The following is a 23,708-nucleotide window of genomic DNA, read 5'->3' as shown; positions in this document are numbered from 1 at the left end:
AGACCTCGGCGCGCATAAATAGGGGCTCCGCGCTGCAGGCAGGCAGAGCAGCCTGGTGTCAGCGAGCCTGCAAACACAGCGACTGGACTTAACCGAACCCGACAGAACTCGAACCGCACTGCGATCGAGTTCACAGGCAGACTACTGAAGGGAGACCTTGGTTTCAAAGGTGAGTTGTCCGTTTGGCACCCTTTAACAAGTGCAGCGCTATAAACTTTTACTAAAACCATTACTTGCAGCAAAGCGACGAACGACCTTCTTGTGATAACAAGTCGTATCTATACAGTATATATAGTATACAGTAGAGTATACAGTATCCATATACTATACTATATAGTTTACAGTATAGCAAAATAGTATAGCTGCTGTACAAGAGCGCACCTGTTTTTCCGTCTTGTCTGGGAAGCTGTGCGTTCCGCATTCAAGAAGTTTCACTTGGTTAAAAGTACAGTGGTAACAGCTGCATTAAAAAAATCTCATCTTCTTCTTTTCTTAGTGACTGCACATGTTTATTACTAGTGACATCGCGAATACTGCTGCATCTTTGGGGGACACTTAATTTAAAATATATATTACTTTTGTAATACTTTGAATAAAGCAGTATCACTCCTTCTTAGCATGCGTCCGGCAATTACACGTTTGCGATTGCAGGTTTCAGTAATCGTGCAGTTGTTTCAGGCTAATTCCTACTGCAGCGTGTGTGAAACTGGGAATGATGAAGAAAAACGCGAGACGGCAAAGTTTTAACGACGAATTCACAGCGTTACTGCCAAAGCTCAGACTGCCCTATTCGTTTTCTTTGCCCGACTGTAGCGAAAAGCTTGCGATGAAGTTGTTATCGATTCTGAATGCCGCATCCGCGACGTTTCTGAAGCCTGGATGCTCTGCAGTCCTCTGCGACTCCGCGTCGATTAACCACGATCAGAATCTCACTGCAAACTCTGATTTCATGAGCGCACCCAGAGATTTCCACTCTTAGATAAGACGTTGTCCTCCCTTCGTCTCCAAATTCCCTGTTTTTTTTTTAACGAGGGCTCCCAGACAGTGCAGGCGGAAAACAGAAGAGTACAGCAATTCCGTATCTGCACTGAAAAAAAAAACGTTCGTGAAACGTTACCTTAGATTCAGTGACGTGAGGGGTTTTGTCTCGCAAAAGGTGCTGAGAAAGACACGCAGGAGCATCTACAGTATCTGGGCAGGAATTATACGGGCTGAATAAATCCTTTGTCTCTCCACAGCGCGGGGGTGTCCCGCTTTTATACAGGAGGGTACAGTGCTTTAGGAATCTGCTGCAATAAGAACTCTATTGTTACCGGCAGCCCCTTGCTGGATCTGAACCAGGAGATTAGAGCAAGAGGTGGTGTACCGCTCGCTGGCGCATTAGCCGAGCCCCTGGGATGTGTGTTGCGGTGCCTCGGGGGTGTCGCTCTCCGCCGCTGTTTGCGTGACCTCGGGCTACGCGGCAGATGCGACCCGGTCGGTCTTATCAACGCTAAACGTACAGTGGTTCAAGCTCCGCGGCTCACAGTTTAATCAGGGCAGGGAAACGGAACCACAGGCTTCGACAGATTCCGACCGGTTTTACTTTGCCCGGCCGGGGCGACAGAAAGTCTCTCCGCGTCCGGAGATTTCTTCTGCTCTCCTTCGCTCAAGACCTGCAAGGCTATACGGTATTTGCCGTGTTTATCGCGGCCTTGTCCTGGAAAGGTGGCTGTAGGATGAAGGCAATACGTGTCAAACCTCATACAGCCGGTAATAAAAAACCCCAGGGATTCAAAACTGGTTATTCCTCCTGCCGCGCCGGTTGCACCTCTTATCCAGGAAATGGGAAAAGATATGGAACACGAACCCTGAGTTACGAAACAGCTGGACTGTGTATTATTGTTATTTCTTTTAATAGAAAGGTATCGCCTTGCAGCTGAGGAAGAAAATGAGCTCTTTCCTTGAATTAGCGGGGTCAAAAGTCATCGCAGTGCTGGGTCTTGGCCAGTAATTTCGGCCTCCCGTCTCTTCCGCCTTGTAATTGCCGGAGAGGAGAGTTTCTGGTTGCCGGGCTATGGTGACTAATGCTTTACTCATCCACAGTTCTCTCCCCTCCTGCCAGATCCGTCTCTCCCTTCCCGCCGCTCTCTCTCTCTCTCTCCCTCCCTTTTTCCCGTGTCTTCAGCTCCGCTGCCGGGCTGGCGACGGCACTCGGACCCAGTTCCTCGGGGTCTGTGGGTGGACCGTGTCCTTGAACACGCGGGGAGGTAACTGGTAATACTGTAGGTGTGGTTTCGACCTGCCTGCTGTGGGAATCGGACGAACCGTGGGAAGATGATTCTTTCTATCTGAAACAGGGCTTTATCGTGGCACAGAAGCGCATTGCTGCCATCACAGGGGGAAAAAAAGCGGTTTCTCGTGATTTAGGATTTCCACGTATCTAGTAATTATGAGATTGTACATTATCTCATAATTTCGAGAAAATGATCTCGTAATTACGACATCGTACATTATATCTCGTAATTTCGAGAAACTACCATCTCGTAATTACAAAATAGTAAATTATCGCGCAATTATGAGATACCAATGATAATTTGAGTGTATGAACAGCTTATTACATTGTGCAATGACACAGCACATAGAAGTTACAGATAGTTCAGCAGGAACTGTGGGTCTAGTGTTACTGATGGTGTCCAGAGCTGCAGAAGGTGTATGGACTTTTCTTTCGACTGGGGTTCATGACGTTACAATTACACAGCCCTTATAACCTTGAGGGCGCTCACACTAATCCTTTAAACAAGTGTACCGTGCGATCGATTCCACTGCCGAAAACTACCAGTCAACTAATGATAATGCAGGTATTCTCTGACAATAGTGCTATCGCACGATTATCACAAAAGGTACGCGATAATGTCCTAGAGACAACACATGAAATAGGTGTTTTCCGTTGATGAGAGCGATGCGCTTCCGTATTACAGCGACGATTGAAACCTAACCATCCAGATTCAAGTTCACAACCGAGTATTGGCAGGTCTGAACACGCTGTCGTGCGTGGACGTTTTTAACCAGAGGTACACAGTAGGTACAGCACTACAGGAAATGTGCGTTTTCACACACAGGGGACGGGTTAGTCCGCAGTAATATTTAAAGTATCATGCTCATGATTGTTTATTTAGGAACACAGCTGAATCCGTAAACTCCCGTCGCGTCCGTGAACGCAGAGCTGTCCACTCCCCACGCGATATTTGTCCACGAGATATTTGTCCAGTTCGAGAGCCCGTCCGCCGCTGGTGGTCGAGAACCAGGCCTGCGCGCTGTGTGATTAGCTGGGCGAGAGGTCGTTTCCTGTTCTCTCTTCTTTTTAATCGAAACGTTTTTCATATGTATGTGTTCACTTTCCTGTACACCGTGTCACAGTGGATGAGGCAGAAGCTTCAGGGTTCATTAGAAAAGTCACTTTGCTGGTGAGGTCAGGGGTTCCAGCTCCTAGGTACACAATCAAACCCTTATCTGACTCTCTCGGAGGAAACATGAAAAAGCGTTTGACTGTTTTCTTCTCTTACATGTGCCAGCGGTGGCCGTTTACTGGTTGCAGAGGCAGGTGGAAGTTGATCTAAGCAGAGAAAAAGACTTCCAGTTACAGTGTGCCAGTTAAGGCTCCAGTTAGGTCACGATGGTGGGCCTGGGATGAATGGCAGCGTTGCTGGGGACCAGGCCGGGGAGTGTCGCTCTGCCGAGAGTCTGCGGAGTAAGGGAGACCAGTGGGGGGCGCTGCATTAAGCCAGGGTCAGACCAGCCGACACAGGCCAGCGTGAAAGGGATTAGTGTCTGTCCAGTGGAGTGCCAGTCTCCCAGCGTGGCTCCCCCAGCGGAATGCTGGGAAGGCCGGGGGGCCTGGTCGGCTCGGTGCGGCGTTCTGGTCGCCCTGGAAACGGGCGCACGGCGCAGGAGGCCCCTGCCCGGAATGTGCTGACACTGCAGGGATTTGCTTCACGTTGACAGAATAATCACAGGCATGTGGAGGGGGCTTTCACCACCCCCAGGCGGGGGGGCCTGTGAATGCAGAATACGCTGATGATATTGAGCACGTACCTCGAACGCGAACCGTGCAGGTGGGCCAGCAACGTGGAGCTGTGCCAGGTGTTGAAGCCTGTGGGTTCAAATCCCAGGTGAAACGCTGCTGTTGTGCCCATAAGCAAGTTGCCTCACCCAGTAAAGGACCCAGCCGTATGTGCAGGTGTAAGTCACTTCAGACAAAAAGTGTCACGCCCTCTGCAGCCAGGGGGCGCTCCTTCTCTGTCCTGTCTCTCATTTCCGGTTCTTGGCTGTCCTTCCGGTGTTTCCGGGTCTTTCAGTCTGCCTTCGCTCAGCATTGACGTTCGGATGTCCTGAGACCCACCTAGCACCAGGTCGCCCCACGTCCGCTACCTGAGGGAATAGGTTTCTATATGGCATTCCCTGAACAGCTGAGCCCGGGCTAACCCCCGTCTCGCCGCTACGCATAGGGTCTTTTACGCTCTCCTGCCATTCCACGGCTCATCCCTTTCGACATCCGTGACAAAAAGTCAGGCGGCGTGGAGGACTTTATCATGTCTGTGATCACATGATGAACGGAGAGCTCTCGTGCTGCTTCTGTGTGTTTTCTCTTCTGCCTCCGTGGGGATCGTGCTTATCGCGCCCAGAGCCGACGTTCTGCAGCTCCCTGATAAACTGATAAAATACCCTCTGCTTACAAATTGCTAGGGGGAAACGTGAAATCGCCCAGCAGGACCAGGGCTGCAAACCATTCAGATCATTAGTCCAGCGAAGGGGTTGTGTCAAGGCGACGACCAGGAGAACCTGGCCAGGGCCTGTTTTGGAAAACTGGGAATTGGGAGCTCTCGGGATTAAACGGCACAGCCCACACCAGCTGCTTGGCTTCGTGCTGGGAAGAGCCTTGTGCCAAGTTATCGTTACGGAACAAATAAGGCCGAACTGCTGGAAACCTTTTTAATTAAAACAGTCGGGCGGCTGGCAGTTTTCGGGAATAGCCCGCGCTAATTCCCAATGCCGTTGGCAACAGAGCGGGGGGAGCAAAAGCAGTCAGATGCGGAAGGGTTTCACGGATAACTTGGGTCGCTGGCTCTTTCTGCTGGAATGCACGTTCCAAAAGCCATGCGATTCCGCAAAGTTCTGCTCGGCAGTTCCTGCCGTTCCTTCAGCTGCACATTCCCATTTTCCCATCTTTGCAGCAGAGCGAAGAGTCTGTGTGGTCCAGGGGTCACGGGTGGGGGGCTCGTGTGCTGGGGGTGCCTGGTTTGTGGTCCGTCTCCGCCACTGACTCAGCGCTCCTGCATCACCCTGAGCGAGTGACTGCGTCTCATGGCCCTCCATCCTTCTCTTGACAGAACGGCTGAGGTAGCAGTCGGAGTCAGTGCAAAGCGCCTTCTCCGCTCAGACAGAAGGAGGAATTGGGTCTGGGAATTTGAAAGAGCCCTGGGAGGTTTTCTCAGTTTTACAGCAGAAGGACAGGCCGGAGGACAAAGGGGAGGAAGAGGAAGAAAGGGTTTGTAAAAAAAAAAAGAAGAGGGCTTTTGTTTGGGACCTCTTGATTAACGCCGGGGAGTGGGAGTGGAAGTCACTGCGCCCCCTCTCCGTGCTGACTCACCGCCCGCGAGGCGAGAGCCGTGAAGTCAGCAGGCAGCAGGAAGCTCGGACAGGACGGCCAAGATGAATGAGCTTGACCCCAGGCCATTGTCTCATTCATTCGTTCGGCTGACGTCTTTATCCAGACCAACTCGACTGTAGCCATTCACGAGGAGCCTCTTGCTCAGGGGTGCGACAGCAGAGTGTCTCCCAGGACCTGGGCCCTCAGCCTGCTGGTTCTGAGTCCAGAGCCCGAACCCAAGTTGGGGGCTCTCAGACTGCCTTAGTGGCTAGAAATCCCAGATGTAATTCCCTATCTCAATGACTCTGACTGAGGGCATCAACACGGTCTGTTCGATCCCTCTGTATTTGACTGCTTGAATGCCCTCCACCCTGTTGTCCAGTGGGTCTGCTCTCCCAGAACTCGCTCTGGCCTGCCAGTGAGGTGAGCGAGTTTTCAAAGCTCACTGTGCTCCCATCCTTCACCCCACACAGCACAGGAGCAGCTGGCTCCAAGGGGCTCAGTCCTCATCTCTTTACATGGCTTTAGTGGGAAGTTACTTCTATAGAATTATTTCTTCAGGCTGTCGTAAGGGTGCCTGGTTGTGCTAACAGTTCTGAAGCGAGCTGATCAGGCTAGCACTGGGCCTGTCCTCTCTGGGTGTCCAGGTCTGCCTGTGTCCAGTTTCTATGGCCAGGCTGTGGTCACTGAGCCTGTCCTCTCTGGGTATCCAGGTTTGTCAGTGTCGCTGAGTGTCTGTGGCTAGGCTGTGGTCACTGAGCCTGTGTGTGTGTTTGGCTCAGGCTGTGATTTGTGGTGTTTTAGCAGTGCTGTCGGTGTGGCTCATCTCAGTGAACTTCAAGATCAGTTGGCTAAGTGGGCTCATCTCTGGGCTCACCAGGGAGTTTCTTTTTCTCTTAAAATTGAAAAAACCCCGAATGACTGATGCCCACAATACCCTGGCTGTGCTCTGCCAGCTGAGAGAGAGCCAGCAACAGGAGAGGCAGAGTCAGGAACAGTAAGACAACACAGTGAGAGAGAAACACAGAGAGAGAGAGTGCTCTGACCCAGCTGGTGAGCTGGTGAGACAGGGGGAAGTGCTGACTGCCTCTGCCAGCTCATCTAAACGCTGCAGATAACAGCACTGCACAGCAGAAGGAGAGAGTGGAGAGGGAGGGAGGAAAAGACAGGGGAAAGGGGGGGTGGAGAATAGAGTTCTCTAATTAAACATTCCTCAGATGCAGACAGGGGAGGGAACAGGGCCAGAGGAGAAAAGCACGGGAAAAAGGTGGTTGAACGGTACTAAACTGACATGCAGCTAAGACACTAGTACATCAAGGGAGGGACCAGCAGAGAACTCTGTGTGACTGGGAGATGTTTGTCTTCTGTCTTTATTATGTTATTTGCCAACACTGGCTCACTGCGGTCATGTAGACAGACAGGTGACGCAGGAACACTGGCTCACTGCGGTCATGTAGACAGACAGGTGACCCAGGAACACTGGAGCACTGCGGTCATGCAGACAGACAGGAGACCCAGGAACACTGGAGCACTGCGGTCATGCAGACAGACAGGTGACCCAGGAACACTGGAGCACTGTGGTCATGCAGATACAGACAGGTGACAGGAACACTGGAGCACTGTGGTCATGCAGACAGACAGGTGACAGGAACACTGGAGCACTGTGGTCATGCAGATACAGACAGGTGACAGGAACACTGGAGCACTGCGGTCATGTAGACAGACAGGTGACGCAGGAACACTGGAGCACTGCGGTCATGCAGACAGACAGGAGACCCAGGAACACTGGAGCACTGCGGTCATGCAGACAGACAGGTGACAGGAACACTGGAGCACTGCGGTCATGCAGACAGACAGGTGACAGGAACACTGGAGCACTGTGGTCATGCAGATACAGACAGGTGACAGGAACACTGGAGCACTGTGGTCATGCAGACAGACAGGTGACAGGAACACTGGAGCACTGCGGTCATGCAGACAGACAGGTGACAGGAACACTGGAGCACTTTGGTCATGCAGATACAGACAGGTGACAGGAACACTGGAGCACTGCGGTCATGCAGACAGACAGGTGACCCAGGAACACTGGAGCACTGTGGTCATGCAGACAGACAGGTGACAGGAACACTGGAGCACTGTGGTCATGCAGATACAGACAGGTGACAGGAACACTGGAGCACTGTGGTCATGCAGACAGACAGGTGACAGGAACACTGGAGCACTGCGGTCATGCAGACAGACAGGTGACAGGAACACTGGAGCACTTTGGTCATGCAGATACAGACAGGTGACAGGAACACTGGAGCACTGCGGTCATGTAGACAGACAGGAGACCCAGGAACACTGGAGCACTGCGGTCATGCAGACAGACAGGTGACCCAGGAACACTGGAGCACTGTGGTCATGCAGATACAGACAGGTGACAGGAACACTGGAGCACTGCGGTCATGCAGACAGACAGGTGACCCAGGAACACTGGAGCACTGTGGTCATGCAGACAGACAGGTGACAGGAACACTGGAGCACTGTGGTCATGCAGATACAGACAGGTGACAGGAACACTGGAGCACTGTGGTCATGCAGACAGACAGGTGACAGGAACACTGGAGCACTGCGGTCATGCAGACAGACAGGTGACAGGAACACTGGAGCACTTTGGTCATGCAGATACAGACAGGTGACAGGAACACTGGAGCACTGCGGTCATGCAGACAGACAGGTGACAGGAACACTGGAGCACTGCGGTCATGCAGACAGACAGGTGACAGGAACACTGGAGCACTGCGGTCATGCAGACAGACAGGTGACAGGAACACTGGAGCACTGTGGTCATGCAGACAGACAGGTGACAGGAACACTGGAGCACTTTGGTCATGCAGATACAGACAGGTGACAGGAACACTGGAGCACTTTGGTCATGCAGGTACAGACAGGTGACAGGAACACTGGAGCACTGTGGTCATGCAGACAGACAGGAGACCCAGGAACACTGGAGCACTGCGGTCATGCAGACTCAGGTGACACAGGATGTGCAGGGTGGATTCTGGTGTAGCAGATTGCGCACAGTTCTGTTTTCTTAATAAAGCACAGTATTTGAGAGGGGGAGAGGAGAAAGCTCTGAACTCCTAACCTCGCTGGACCGTGTTTATTTCTCTTTCATCCCTGGGAGAGCTGCAATGTTATTTTTCTTAAGATTCAAAAGGAAAATAGAAATTGAAAATATCAAAACCTCCCTCCCCTGCCTGTTTCCTGCTGTGACACAATATCTTGGGTCAGTCGCTCAGGAAGGAAAATAAATTCTTTGCTGTAAGAAACAATCATGAACCGAAGTGGTGTTTTTAAAGAGGCCTTCCTGTTTTAGTAGGTCAAGGTCAGGATCACTCTCCTCTCTCACTCTTCTCTCTCCCCCTCACCCCCCAACCTCTCCTCTCTCTCACTCTCCTTTCACCACCTCTAATCTCTCACTCTTGTCTCCTGTCTCACTCCTCTGTCTCCCCCCTCACTCCCAGCTCTCTGCAGGCTCCTTGGGTTTGTCTCCAGCCATCAGAGCACTGACACTGTTGCATCATGGACTTGTCACAGGGTTACAGTGGTCAAAAATGCGTTGCGTCATCCGGAGATAGCACCAACCACAAAATGCACAAATTGTAAACAAATTGTTCATCATGCAGGGCCTGAGGCAGACGCTCAAGGCAGAATGGACCAGGCTGATATGTTACAAAAGATACGTTTTGAGGAAGACTGAAAAGTTGCGCTGTAGTGCAAAGTGCTTGGCGAGGTCCTCATTCTAATAAGGCAATTGAAGGATGAGGACACGATGTACTTGCCTGTTTCTCGTTCTCTGTGGAAACCTTGGCTAACAGTGAGCGTTGTGTTCCAGGTTTGGAGATACAGGCAGACAGAAGGACAGCCATGACAAGGCAGCTGTGGCTTCTGGTGTTTTTATCCGCTCTCTGCTGCTCCCTGGGGGAGGAGGTAGGTACTGCACATGCTTGCAAGAAATGGTGACATTTGACATTGTCATTTTATCACACACCCGTGTGAAATAACAGAACAGGATGTGTATGGATTTATATGTAAGATAAGCTATCAGGACATAGGATTTGTACAGTGTATGTGTAACAAGACAGGATATATATGTATAAATGTAAGATGTCAGGACATACTGTATACATAAAGCACAGAATATATATACACCATGAGTCACACACAGGCATTACTCTGGTAACAGGTCTGCACACAGCGCACATCTAACACTTTCCTAAGGGGGAACTGAACACCTAGAGCACAGCCCATGATGCATTGCACTGCACATGTTAACTCTTTGTTAGCTTTGTCGGCTTTACCATAGAAAGAAGATCTGTGAGATGAAAACACTGTGGAAATGGGTGCCCCGATTTTACTCTCTTACTGCGCCATCTGCAAGCAGGCGTATTTGGTCCACAAAGTGGTCACTATTCGTTTTGAGCGAACAGGCAAACTCGGGAATGTAGAACTAAATATATCTGCAAGATCCAAGACATCAGGACGCCCGTAAGGGAAGCTCTTGTTTGCTTTCTGCACTGCGCTGGAGAATGAGCACGAAATCTCTCTCTGCACAGCAGGGGAGTAAAGCCAGACTCTCTGCTCACTCCCTCCCCTCCCTCCCTCTCACAGGTGGCGCTGCGTCGAAACAGAAGAGGAACGCGGAGGTTCAACGGTAAGACGCGCTCAGCCTGGCGTATATGGCGCCTTTTCTCGGCTGCGGCCCGCCAGAAAGGGTGTGCAGACGCAAACACACACGAGGGCAGCCCCACAGGTCTGAGCACACAGCACGCAGTCTCGCAGTGCCTGCTGAACGACAGAAAACAGACTCTGATTCTACAATGACTTCTTCTGCAAAAGTGCAGAGTCTGCTGCGCTTTTCCTAATTGCAATCAAGCCCCAGCTCCAGAAGTCTGTCTGCTGTGTTTGATCTTCGACAGCAAAGTCGAAGACTTTCTCTTTGGGCTGTGTGAGTAAACCGCACTTCCCCAGCCTCGTGGGGAGGCAGACAGTGTAAAAGCCATGACTCAGGGAAAATTCCCGCAGCTCTGCGCTCTTCAGAGCGAGCCCTGGCTGAGTCAGAGCGTCTCGCTACACCACAGGCTGTCTGCCCGCTCCTCAGCCCAGTCCTGCCCGCTCTCCCTGTCTCTCTCGCAGCTCTCCTGGGTTCAAGGGGCTTTACTGCCGCTGAGGCGCAACGACAGAAAATCATGAACTACAACTGTAGCGGCTGCAGTGTAAGAGAACGGGTGTATAAGACAAGGCAGCAGGACATTGAGGAAAATGAAGTTCCCAGTCGCTCTGTCTCTCCTTCTCTCCCTCCTTCTCCCTCTACCTTGAACTCTTTTCACCCTCTCTCTCCTCCTCCCTCCGTCTCTTCCTCCTTCTCTCCCTCCATCTTTCCCTCTCTCTCCCTCTCCCCCCATCTCTCCCTCTCCTTCCTTCTCCCCCTCTGTCCCTCTCTCTCCCTCCATCTCTCCCTCTCTCTCCGGCTCTCCTTACGGTTCCTGACCTGTGTGAGAGGCTCTGTGCTGACGCCTCCTTCCTGTTCCCCCCCCCCCCAGAGCTCTGCGCGGACAGCGGGACAGGGGAGACGCACAGCCCGGGAGAGACGTGGCTGCGCTGGCAAGGGCAGCGAGTGGAGTTCTGCGGCTGCACCCGGGGCACGGCCCGCTGCCACACCGTGCCCGTCGTCAGTGAGTGACCAGATCACCCCCTGGGCCATGAGACAGCGTGACAGAGAGCCTGCTAGAGGACTGTGTGAACCATAGAGTAGCTATGAGCAGCTGGGCATGAGCCTGACGACACCATCGAACACTGAGAACCTGTATTTAAACCCGAGAAAAGAGGCGCGTTGTTTACGCAAAGAGTTGTGGGAGAGGGCCACAAGCTACCCTGCCATGGTTTTGAAGCTGAAACCACGACTTCTTATAAGAAATGATACTCTAATCAATTATCTTACTAACTACCAGACAGGCTAGATGGGCTGTACAGGCCCCTCTGTCTTGTGACCTGCCTTCAGAGCATGCCATCGTCCTGTTTGGACATCTGTCCTCTTACATGTCCTGTGACCCCTGCAGGGCCATCCAGGGTGTTTGGACTGCTTGATTGCAGTCTGCCCCCTTTTGTTGAAATATTAATGAAAAAAGATAAATGTCCCCACTTTAACAAGAAGTCACAGATGCACGAAAGAGTAAAATGTTATTTTCTGTATTTTTTTTTTACTTTGCTGTGTTGGAAGCTGGGAGTTTAGTTGGATTTTATCTGGAGGTGGAGAGAAGCGAATTACGAGAAAAGCTTTGAATTCTGTCACGTGGCTTCTCTCCAGGCAGTGCAGCATGACAGCACGTTACTACTCGCCAAAGTGAACAGAGTAGCTGGGCACCAGGGAGTTTCACACAGCTGAACATGTTTTTCTCTCTCCAGATCCTAAACTCTCGATAACCCCTCACGCCTTGTGTTGATGTTGAGGGCGTCTCTCCAACTCACAACTCTCCAACTCACACTGACACGCACACACGAACACACATACACAGTCACACACATGCAAGCTCACACAGTCACACACGCAAACTCGGACACATACACACACACTCATACAAACTTGTACACATGCACACACTCGCGGGCACACACTCATAAAGGCAAGCTTACACACACACAATCTAACACACATGCAAGTTCACACACGCACTCCCACCTAAGCTCACACACTCACACACAGTCTCCCATGCACGCACACACACAGTCACAAATGCAAGCTCACAAACGCACATAAACACGCATACAGTACCTGCACACATCCACAAAGTAAGTCACATGCAGACACACACACTCACACACACAGACACACACAGCAGTAGTCAGAAAGACTGGGTTGAAAACATGTTTTCGCTCTTGCAGCTGCTCATGAGCTCATGCCTCTCTCTCATCTTTCTCCAGCTTGCTACCTCCCTAGGTGCTACAACGGAGGGACTTGCAAAGAAGCAGTGTACTCGTCTGATTTCATTTGCCAGTGCCCGCCTGGATTCACCGGGCCGCAGTGCGAGATCAGTACGTACCCCTCTGAACACACACACAGGCACACACTGTGCTGGCACTGTGGAGCTGGGACTCAGGAGTCTGTCTGTGTGTGAGCACCCAGAGAGGACAGGGCTCAGTGACCACAGCCTGGCCATAGAAACTGGACACAGGCAGACCTGGACACCCAGAGAGGACAGGCTCAGTGACCACAGCCTGGCCATAGAAACTGGACACAGGCAGACCTGGATACCCAGAGAGGACAGGCTCAGTGACCACAGCCTGGCCATAGAAACTGGACACAGGCAGACCTGGATACCCAGAGAGGACATGCTGTACTCCCACTGCCAGCAGGAAGAATATGCAGAGAAAGAAATGCGCTTTCTGCTACATTGCAAGAAAAAATATGGAGTTGAAGTCGAGAAGCATTCTTTCCTAAAATAACAAATCTAATCCCAGAATTCCCACACCTGCCAGAATCAGAACAATTTCCAATCCTACTGGGGGAGGAAACTCAATAGAGCTGCAGCCCTGTGTCTGTGGTATCAGTATGTAATTATCCCAAATAATATTATTGCTTTAGCAGCGCTGTAATTGTTAAATTGATTGGTATTTAATTGATCTAACGCTCTTAAATTTCAATTAGTATCTCTGAAGTTCTGGACTGTTTTTCAGGTCACTGAAAAAGCACACAGGGATTTTCAATTACCTACTTTCTGTGTGGTGCAGGCAGTGTGAACCAAGTCCTTTATCTCTCTATTCCAAGATGTTAGGACCAGGATCTGCTGTCCTTCCTGCAAATCCAACATGCAGAGCCATGTGTTTCCCGTTCTCTGTGTGGGTGATGATGCACAAATTCCATCTGCGCACATGTGCACCCACAGCAGCCAGCTGTCTGTCCTGTAGGGTGTAACCATTAGTTAGTATGCTGGAGCCAGCTTTAAAAACCCTTAGCACAGCCAGATCTGCACATGTGTTTCATTATAGCACAGATCAGATAGCCCTGTGTGTCACCCTGAGCAGTGCCTGATTTTCCTCTGTGTCAGTGGCTGTGCAGGGCTGTGGTCTCCCTAGCAGTTGGGTGAAATCATGAGCTGTTACCGCAGGTACGGTATCTAACTGTGTGTGTATCTTTCCTTTGTCCTGCAGACACCACAGAGAAGTGCATCATGGGCCGAGGCACTAGCTACCGGGGCACATGGTCAGTCAGCATGTCGGGGAGGGACTGTGTGAACTGGAACTCCAGTGCCCTAGCCCAGAAGAAGTACACAGCCAAGCGCCCCGACAGCACCATGCTGGGTCTGGGCAACCACAACTACTGCAGGTCAGGGCAGTGCTGATCGTGACGGACCTTCGTGCACAAGCTCACAGACGCTTAATCTGCACCCTCTCACACGCTCTGACAGACAGTCACACTGCACCCTCTCACACGCTCTGACAGACAGTCACACTGCACACTCTCACACACTCTGACAGACAGTCACACTGCACCCTCTCACACACTCTGACAGACAGTCACACTGCACACTCTCACACGCTCTGACAGACAGTCACACTGCACACTCTCACACGCTCTGACAGACAGTCACACTGCACACTCTCACACGCTCTGACAGACAGTCACACTGCACACTCTCACACACTCTGACAGACAGTCACACTGCACCCTCTCACACACTCTGACAGACAGTCACACTGCACACTCTCACACACTCTGACAGACAGTCACACTGCACCCTCTCACACACTCTGACAGACAGTCACACTGCACACTCTCACACGCTCTGACAGACAGTCACACTGCACACTCTCACACGCTCTGACAGACAGTCACACTGCACACTCTCACACGCTCTGACAGACAGTCACACTGCACACTCTCACACGCTCTGACAGACAGTCACACTGCACACTCTCACACACTCTGACAGACAGTCACACTGCACCCTCTCACACGCTCTGACAGACAGTCACACTGCACACTCTCACACGCTCTGACAGACAGTCACACTGCACACTCTCACACGCTCTGACACACCGCACGCTCTCACACGCTCTGACATGCTGAACACTCTCACACGCTCTGACATGCTGAACACTCTCACACGCTCTGACATGCTGCACACTCTCACACGCTCTGACAGTTTGCACGCTCTCACACGCTCTGACAGGCTGCACACTCTCACACGCTCTGACAGGCTGCACGCTCTCACACGCTCTGACAGGCTGCACGCTCTCACACACTCTGACACGCCGCACACTCTCACACACTCTGACAGGCTGCACGCTCTCACACGCTCTGACACTCTGCACGCTCTCACACGCTCTGACACGCCGCACACTCTCACACGCTCTGACACGCCGCACACTCTCACACGCCGCACGCTCTCACACGCTCTGACACGCCGCACACTCTCACACGCTCTGACACGCCGCACGCTCTCACACGCTCTGACAGGCTGCAAGCTCTCACCCGCTCTGACACGCTGCACGCTCTCACACGCCGCACACTCTCACACGCTCTGACAGACACTCAAGCTGCACACTCTCACACGCTCTGACAGGCTGCAAGCTCTCACACGCTCTGACACGCTGCACGCTCTGACACGCCGCACACTCTCACACGCTCTGACACGCCGCACACTCTCACACGCTCTGACACGCCGCACACTCTCACACGCTCTGACACGCCGCACGCTCTCACACGCTCTGACAGGCTGCAAGCTCTCACACGCTCTGACACGCTGCACGCTCTGACACGCCGCACACTCTCACACGCTCTGACACGCCGCACACTCTCACACGCTCTGACACGCCGCACGCTCTCACACGCTCTGACAGGCTGCAAGCTCTCACACGCTCTGACACGCTGCACGCTTTCACACGCCGCACACTCTCACACGCTCTGACAGACACTCAAGCTGCACACTCTCACACGCTCTGACAGACACTCAAGCTGCACACTCTCACACGCTCTGACAGACACACTGCACAGTGTCACATGATCACGCAGGTGTAACTGAGCCTGTCTGCTGTCTCCGCCGCAGGAACCCGGATAATGACACCAAGCCTTGGTGCCACGTGTACCGCGGAGTCCAGCTCACCTGGGAGTACTGCAGCCTGCCCAGCTGTCCGACAGGTGAGCCGACACGCTCCCTGATTTCCTGAAACGCACTATCAAAGCCCTATGGTGCATATGTGGCCAATGCAACAGTAATTCTGTTTTTTTTTACACCCGTCAGTCAAACGTGGTTTCGGCTCAGTTTTTCAGTGAGAGCTGAAGTGGTTTAATTCTGGAGTTCTGCCATGCCCATGGACAGGACGGACGAACATGGTGCGGGGGGCCTCATTCTCGCCCGTGCTGGCACAGTTGTGCCACACCAGTCGCCAGTGCTGTGAGTTTGAGGATCTCTCTGTGTGTCTGCGCAGGTGCGGGCGCGGAGTGCGTGCGTGGCGTGGGCCAGTCGTATCGCGGGACACAGGCAGTGACAAAGAGCGGTTCGCGCTGCCTCAAATGGGACTCCCCTGCTGTGGCCAGGAAGACCTACAATGCCTGGAGAGGCAACAGCAAGGAACTGGGTCTGGGCAGCCACAACTACTGCAGGTGAATATACATTAATACACTAGAGCTGGTCAGCCACAACTACTGCAGGTGAATATACATTAATACACTAGAGCTGGTCAGCTACAGCCACAACTACTGCAGGTGAATATACATTAATACACTAGAGCTGGGCAGCTACAGCCACAACTACTGCAGGTGAATATACATTAATACACTAGAGCTGGTCAGCCACAACTACTGCAGGTGAATATACATTAATACACTAGAGCTGGGCAGCTACAACTACTGCAGGTGAATATACATTAATACACTAGAGCTGGTCAGCCACAACTACTGCAGGTGAATATACATTAATACACTAGAGCTGGTCAGCTACAGCCACAACTACTGCAGGTGAATATACATTAATACACTAGAGCTGGTCAGCCACAACTACTGCAGGTGAATATACATTAATACACTAGAGCTGGTCAGCCACAACTACTGCAAGTGAATATACATTAATACACTAGAGCTGGTCAGCTACAACTACTGCAAGTGAATATACATTAATACACTAGAGCTGGTCAGCTACAACTACTGCAAGTGAATATACATTAATACACTAGAGCTGGTCAGCTACAACTACTGCAGGTGAATATACATTAATACACTAGAGCTGGTCAGCTACAGCCACAACTACTGCAGGTGAATATACATTAATACACTAGAGCTGGTCAGCCACAACTACTGCAGGTGAATATACATTAATACACTAGAGCTGGGCAGCTACAACTACTGCAGGTGAATATACATTAATACACTAGAGCTGGTCAGCCACAACTACTGCAGGTGAATATACATTAATACACTAGAGCTGGTCAGCTACAGCCACAACTACTGCAGGTGAATATACATTAATACACTAGAGCTGGTCAGCCACAACTACTGCAGGTGAATATACATTAATACACTAGAGCTGGTCAGCCACAACTACTGCAAGTGAATATACATTAATACACTAGAGCTGGTCAGCTACAACTACTGCAAGTGAATATACATTAATACACTAGAGCTGGTCAGCTACAACTACTGCAAGTGAATATACATTAATACACTAGAGCTGGTCAGCTACAACTACTGCAGGTGAATATACATTAATACACTAGAGCTGGTCAGCTACAGCCACAACTACTGCAGGTGAATATACATTAACACACTAGAGCTGGTCAGCCACAACTACTGCAAGTGAATATACATTAATACACTAGAGCTGGGCAGCTACAGCCACAAATACTGCAGGTGAATATACATTAATACACTACAGCTGGTCAGCCACAACTACTGCAGGTGAATATACATTAATACACTAGAGCTGGTCAGCTACAGCCACAACTACTGCAGGTGAATATACATTAACACACTAGAGCTGGTCAGCCACAACTACTGCAAGTGAATATACATTAATACACTAGAGCTGGTCAGCTACAGCCACAACTACTGCAGGTGAATATACATTAATACACTAGAGCTGGTCAGCCACAACTACTGCAGGTGAATATACATTAATACACTAGAGCTGGGCAGCTACAGCCACAACTACTGCAGGTGAATATACATTAACACACTAGAGCTGGTCAGCCACAACTACTGCAAGTGAATATACATTAATACACTAGAGCTGGTCAGCTACAACTACTGCAAGTGAATATACATTAATACACTAGAGCTGGTCAGCTACAACTACTGCAGGTGAATATACATTAATACACTAGAGCTGGTCAGCTACAGCCACAACTACTGCAGGTGAATATACATTAACACACTAGAGCTGGTCAGCCACAACTACTGCAAGTGAATATACATTAATACACTAGAGCTGGGCAGCTACAGCCACAACTACTGCAGGTGAATATACATTAATACACTACAGCTGGTCAGCCACAACTACTGCAAGTGAATATTCATTAATACACTAGAGCTGGGCAGCTACTCCAGGTGAATACACATCAATACAATAGAGATGTGCAGCTACAGCTACTGCAGGTGAATATACATCAATACACTAGAGCTGTGCAGCTACTACAGGTTAATACACATCAGTACACTAGAGCTGTGCAGCCACAACTACTGCAGGTGAATACACATCAATACACTAGAGCTGTGCAGCTAATGCAGGTGAATACACATCAATACACTAGAGCTGTGCAGCTACTGCAGGTCAATACACATCAATACACTAGAGCTGTGCAGCTACTGCAGGTGAATACACATCAATACACTAGAGCTGTGCAGCAACTGCAGGTGAATACACATCAATACACTAGAGCTGTGCAGCTACTGCAGGTGAATACACATCAATACACTAGAGCTGTGCAGCAACTGCAGGTGAATACACATCAATACACTAGAGCTGTGCAGCTACTGCAGGTGAATACACATCAATACACTAGAGCTGTGCAGCTACTGCAGGTGAATACACATCAATACACTAGAGCTGTGCAGCTACTGCAGGTGAATACACACTAGGGCTGGTCAGTAAGAACATGAGTAGTTATACACCTGAGTAACTGGGGCAATGTGACACACTGATACTCACAGTGATACACAAGGCCCGGCAGACACACACATGGATGCAGAAATACTCCCTCGCTCTCCAGCTCTCTCTGACCACGACTCTCTCCGTCTCTCTCTCCCAGGAACCCGGACAGTGACAAGAGCCCCTGGTGTCATGTGTACCGTGGCAGCCAGCTGACCTGGGAGCACTGCGACATCCCTCAGTGTGGTGAGTCCAGGCCCCCTCTCCTCAGCCCTGAGATCAGGATCACGCGGGTCACAGGCCCCTCATCGGAGAGGTCCATCTCTGTTGGTGTGGTTCCCTAACGGGGTTTTGAGGGAACATGGGCAGTTCGCTTCTGCAAATGGTTGGATAGCTTAGACCCCCAGCATCCGTGATTCTCCCCCTTTCAGCTCCTGCTTCATCCCCTCTTGTCTTTCCTGAGCCAAAGCCAGCTGCGGTGAGCGGGGTTCCTCATCGGGCTCTGTCTGTTCTCTCTGCAGTGGAGAAGCGGCCTGTACCCATCACCACACTGGGCCCACGGGCACCTACCAGCGGCGGCAGCAGCAGAGGTGAGGGGCACACCTACACAGTACCCGAGCAACACCTGAAAAACATCTGTGCACTCCTGCAAACGTCCCACCAGTACTTGTATAACACCAGCACCAGCCATTATACATTCATCTGCACGGCAGTGCGTGACAGTGTGTACATTATCCACGGCGTTGCTGACGGCCTCTCCCTCTCCATTCTCGCTTCCAGAGTCGTGTGGGATGAGGGCGCCCGCCCGGCCACAGTTCCGAATCAAGGGAGGCGAGATGACCGACATCACGGCGCACCCCTGGCAAGCCGCCATCACCGTGTACCGCCCCCGATCGCGGGTTCACACCTTCCTGTGTGGGGGCGTGCTCATTGGCTCCTGCTGGGTCCTGTCTGCTGCCCATTGCTTCCAGGAGAAGTACGTGTTGACTGTTGAGGGGAGGGGCCTGAGAGTTTGGGGGCGATGGACAACAGGAGGGCGTGGTCTGTTTATTGTGGGGCAGTGCCTGGTGACAACAGAGGGGCGTGGCACTTGATTGAGGATTAGGTTTGTCTCAGAGGGGCGGGGTGTGTTTCCAAGGGAAAAGAAAAGGGGGAGTGTTCTGTTGCTTGAGGGCGGGGCTTATCATGGAGGAGGCGGGGTGTACCAGGAACAGAGGAGGAACAGAGGAACAGAAAAGAGGATGAGTTACTGGGGGGGAGGGCACAGAGCCCAGGGCTTGGTGTCCAGGCGTGCTGTGGGTGCTACAGTTCTGTTCCGGTGAATAACTGTGTGCATTACTGTGCAGGTACACCGCGGACAGGCTGCAGGTGGTGCTGGGCCGTACTTTTCGGCTCCAGAACTCGAGCAGCGATCAGATTTTCAGCGTGGAGCAGTACTGGGTGCACGAGCGCTACGATGACGAGACCTACGACAACGATATCGGTGAGCCACTGCTGCACAAGACACCTGCTAGGTGCCAACACCATACCTACATGTGCCAGTCACACACCAATACCATTCTAACATGCACAGCAACATCACTATAAACTGCCTGGTGCCATACTGTAACTGCATGCTTGGTATACTGCAGTGCCACGATACCATGCTGGCACATTGCTAGAACACCCTGCTGCCATGCTGACCCTGCTGTTTTGGTCTTCCTTTGGAATGAAAAGCTCTAAGCCAATGCAGGGAATTCAGAGCCTCAGCCTTGCTGCGATGTGTAGATAGCGTTGGTGTGTGTATAACTCCTCTCTGTGTGGGTATGTCCCAGTGCTCTTGAAGCTGCGTGGGGAAGGAGGAATGTGCGCGATCCAGACGCCCTCTGTGCGACCCGTCTGCCTCCCTGAACCGGACCTGGCACTGCCCGACATGACCGAGTGCGAGATCTCTGGCTACGGCAAGAACGAAGAGTGTAAGAGGCCGTCTCCGTCCGCCCCAGGCTGCTTCTCACTGAGGGCTGTGTGGGCAGGCCCAGGGCTGGACAAACACAGCCCAGGGCTGGCCAGGTTTGAACAAGGGGGAGGCTATAGACCAGAGGAGTCTGTTTAGCTACTGGGCTGATAGTAGCCCACTGACCGGACGTCATCCAGTCATTTCCTGAAGGACGTCAGGGTATGGGCTTCAGCAACATGGCCAGACAGATTGTTCTGTAGTCTCACAGCCCTTTCTGTAAAGAAGTGCAAAGTGCACAGTATCATGACGAGAGGATCATACCTAGGTGTTTCTTGAAAGAAGCCGGCGTATCAGCTTCAACGGCATGAGCTTGTTCCATACTCCTGCATCTCTTTGCGTAAGACAAAGTCCTCTTGTGCCCCCCAAAGGGCTGCCCTGAAATGGATTGAAACTTCTGGCATTTTGGCTGTCCAGAAATATGATTTGACAGAATCCGAATGGCACAGACCCATCTCGTCCCCAGCATTGTGCAGAACTGATGACAGTGTTCATATCACAGTGTTTGAATCCCCGTCTGTCTCTCTCTCTCTCAGTCTCTCCCTTCTACTCGGAGCAGCTGAAGCAGGGCCGCGTGCGCCTTTGGCCGTTTCGGTCCTGCACGTCTGACCGGCTGTCGGGCCGCCTGGTCACTGAGAACATGCTGTGCGCCGGGGACACGAGGAACCTGGACGACGCCTGCAAGGTCAGCGCAGACGCTGCTTCAGTCTCTCTCTCGCTCAGTTGAGGCCACATGTCCTGCCTGGTGCATTCAGCCAGCCCGCGGGTCTGCCTCAGTCCCCCTTCCCCCTCACTGTCACGTCTTCAGTCTTCTGTGTCTCTCTCTTAACCTCTTCCCTCTTTCTCCTTCCCAGAGCTGGATTATTAACCCGGCTTTCTGACTACAGAGCTGGGACACTAGTGTCCACACTATAGTGTCCCTTCGCCGTCCTCCGAGAGACGGATTTATACACAGTCTGATCGACACTATAGCGTCCCGGCGCTGTCCTCTGAGAGACGGGTTAATACACCGTCTGATCGACACTATAGCATCCTGTCCTCCGAGAGACGGGTTAATACACCGTCTGATCGACACTATAGCGTCCCGGCGCCATCCTCTGAGAGACGGGTTAATACACCGTCTGATCGACACTATAGCGTCCTGTCCTCCGAGAGACGGGTTAATACACCGTCAGATCGACACTATAGCGTCCCTTTGCTGTCCTCCGAAAGACGGGTTAATACACCGTCTGATCGATTGGATTCGATCTAATAATATAGAATGGATTAGATCTCGTTGCTCTAGAGCTCTGGTGCTGCTCGGGTCGGGCTCTAACCTGTCTCTCTCCCTCTCCTGGGCGCAGGGCGACTCCGGCGGTCCGCTGGTGTGTGCGCACGCTGGGCGCCAGACGCTGCTGGGGGTGATCAGCTGGGGCGACGGCTGCGGGAAGAAGGACACGCCCGGGGTGTACACCCGCGTCACCCGCTACATCCCCTGGATCACCGCGCGGACCCGCAGCGCCACCCACTGACCGCTGACCCACCGGGACAGACACAGCCCCTCACCGCCACCCAGACACAGAGCCCGGAGACGCACGGACAGACCCAGGAGCCTACAGACACAAACACACAGACACACGTGCACTAACACACTGACACACTGACACACAGACAAGCGCACACACACGCACAAGTGCAAACACACACTGTCATACAGACATACGCACACACACACGCACACATGCACTGACACAGACATACGTGCACACACACAGGGAGGAGGCACGAGGCGTGGCACCCACTCACTCTCACAGGAAGTCCGACAGGAAGTACATCTCAGCGCAGGAAAGAGCAGACAGGGCACACAGCAGCAGTATCTGCTGGCAGATCGTCAGCCACGCTCGCACACTCCGGAGCTCTCTGGGGGCTCCAGAGCAGGGGGTGAACTGACGTCACGCAGCCCAAGACACCCCAAGTCTAGGAGAGGCGTCAGTGACCTGACTCCAGCTGTGTGGAGTTGAACATCTGGATTCATCCCAGTTACAGGGAGCTCACCCGTTTCTGTTTAAACATTTTAAAGGATTTTTTTAAATATAAGGAATAAAATATATATTTATAGAAACAGGGAAATGTTGTGTTGACTTTTGTACTGCACTTTTAAAACTTTTTTTATAAAGCACAGTACTATTACTATGGTTGTTGCTGTTATTTATTTATTTCTGATTATGTACGATCTGAATATTTAATTTTTTACAGTTTATGATTTTTGTGTTGCTGTTTCCAAAACAAGTTAATAAAAAAAATAATATTAACAGTCTTACTGTGGTGTTTTGTTCAACGGCTCTCTGTAGCTCCTTCATAGCCCTGAGGTAAAAAAGTAACTGTGCCTTCCTCTCTCCTCATCCTCACCTGGCCAGTAGACCTGTCTGCACCTTCCTCTCTCCGCTTCCTCACCTGTCCAGTATACCTCCGTCTGCATCTCCCTCTCTCCTCTTCCTCACCTGTCCTGTATACCTGTCTGCACCTTCCTCTCTCTGCTTCAACTGTCCTGTATACCTGTCTGCACCTTCCTTTCTCCTCTTCCTCACCTGTCAAGTATACCTGTCTGCATCTTCCTCTCTCCTCTTCCTCACCTGTCCTGTATACCTATCTGCACCGTCCTTTCTCCTCTTCCTCACCTGTCGAGTATACCTGTCTGCATCTTCCTCTCTCTGCTTCCTCACCTGTCCTGTATACCTGTCTGCACCTTCCTTTCTCCTCTTCCTCACCTGTCTATTATACCTGTCGGCATCTTCCTTTCCTCTTCCTCACCTGTCCTGTATACCTGTCTGCACCTTTCTCTCTCCTCTTCCTCACCTATTATACCTGTCGGCATCTTCCTCTCTCCTCTTCCTCACCTGTCAGTATACGTCTGTCTGCATCTTCCTCTCCCTCACCTGTCAGTATACGTCTGTCTGCATCTTCCTCTCCTCTTCCTCAC

General features: G+C 51.6%; 1 protein-coding gene across 2 annotated transcripts; it reads left to right on the top strand.

Moving 5' to 3' along the window:
- The first annotated feature begins 53 nt into the window (after positions 1–53).
- Positions 54–23,040, top strand: plat (plasminogen activator, tissue). Of its 2 annotated transcripts, XM_088624555.1 has the most exons (15): positions 54–169; positions 9,510–9,604; positions 10,286–10,328; positions 11,218–11,349; positions 12,596–12,706; positions 13,823–13,997; positions 15,721–15,812; positions 16,103–16,277; positions 18,917–19,002; positions 19,278–19,346; positions 19,537–19,732; positions 20,103–20,239; positions 20,571–20,711; positions 21,286–21,434; positions 22,093–23,040. In XM_088624555.1, the coding sequence occupies exons 2-15, from the start codon at positions 9,542–9,544 to the stop codon at positions 22,258–22,260; spliced, it is 1,737 nt and encodes a 578-aa protein (XP_088480681.1). In that variant the 5' UTR covers positions 54–169; positions 9,510–9,541; the 3' UTR covers positions 22,261–23,040. The 2 variants fall into 2 exon arrangements, with proteins under 2 accessions (XP_088480681.1, XP_088480682.1); XM_088624556.1 differs by lacking the exon at positions 12,596–12,706.
- Positions 23,041–23,708: the final 668 nt, after the last annotated feature.

Source organism: Lepisosteus platostomus, chromosome 3 (genome assembly GCF_059453375.1).
Source record: "Lepisosteus platostomus isolate fLepPlt1 chromosome 3, fLepPlt1.hap1, whole genome shotgun sequence".
Lineage (NCBI taxonomy): Eukaryota > Metazoa > Chordata > Actinopteri > Semionotiformes > Lepisosteidae > Lepisosteus > Lepisosteus platostomus.
Note: the sequence above shows the minus strand (reverse complement) of the source record. Positions and strands in the feature narration are given on the sequence as shown.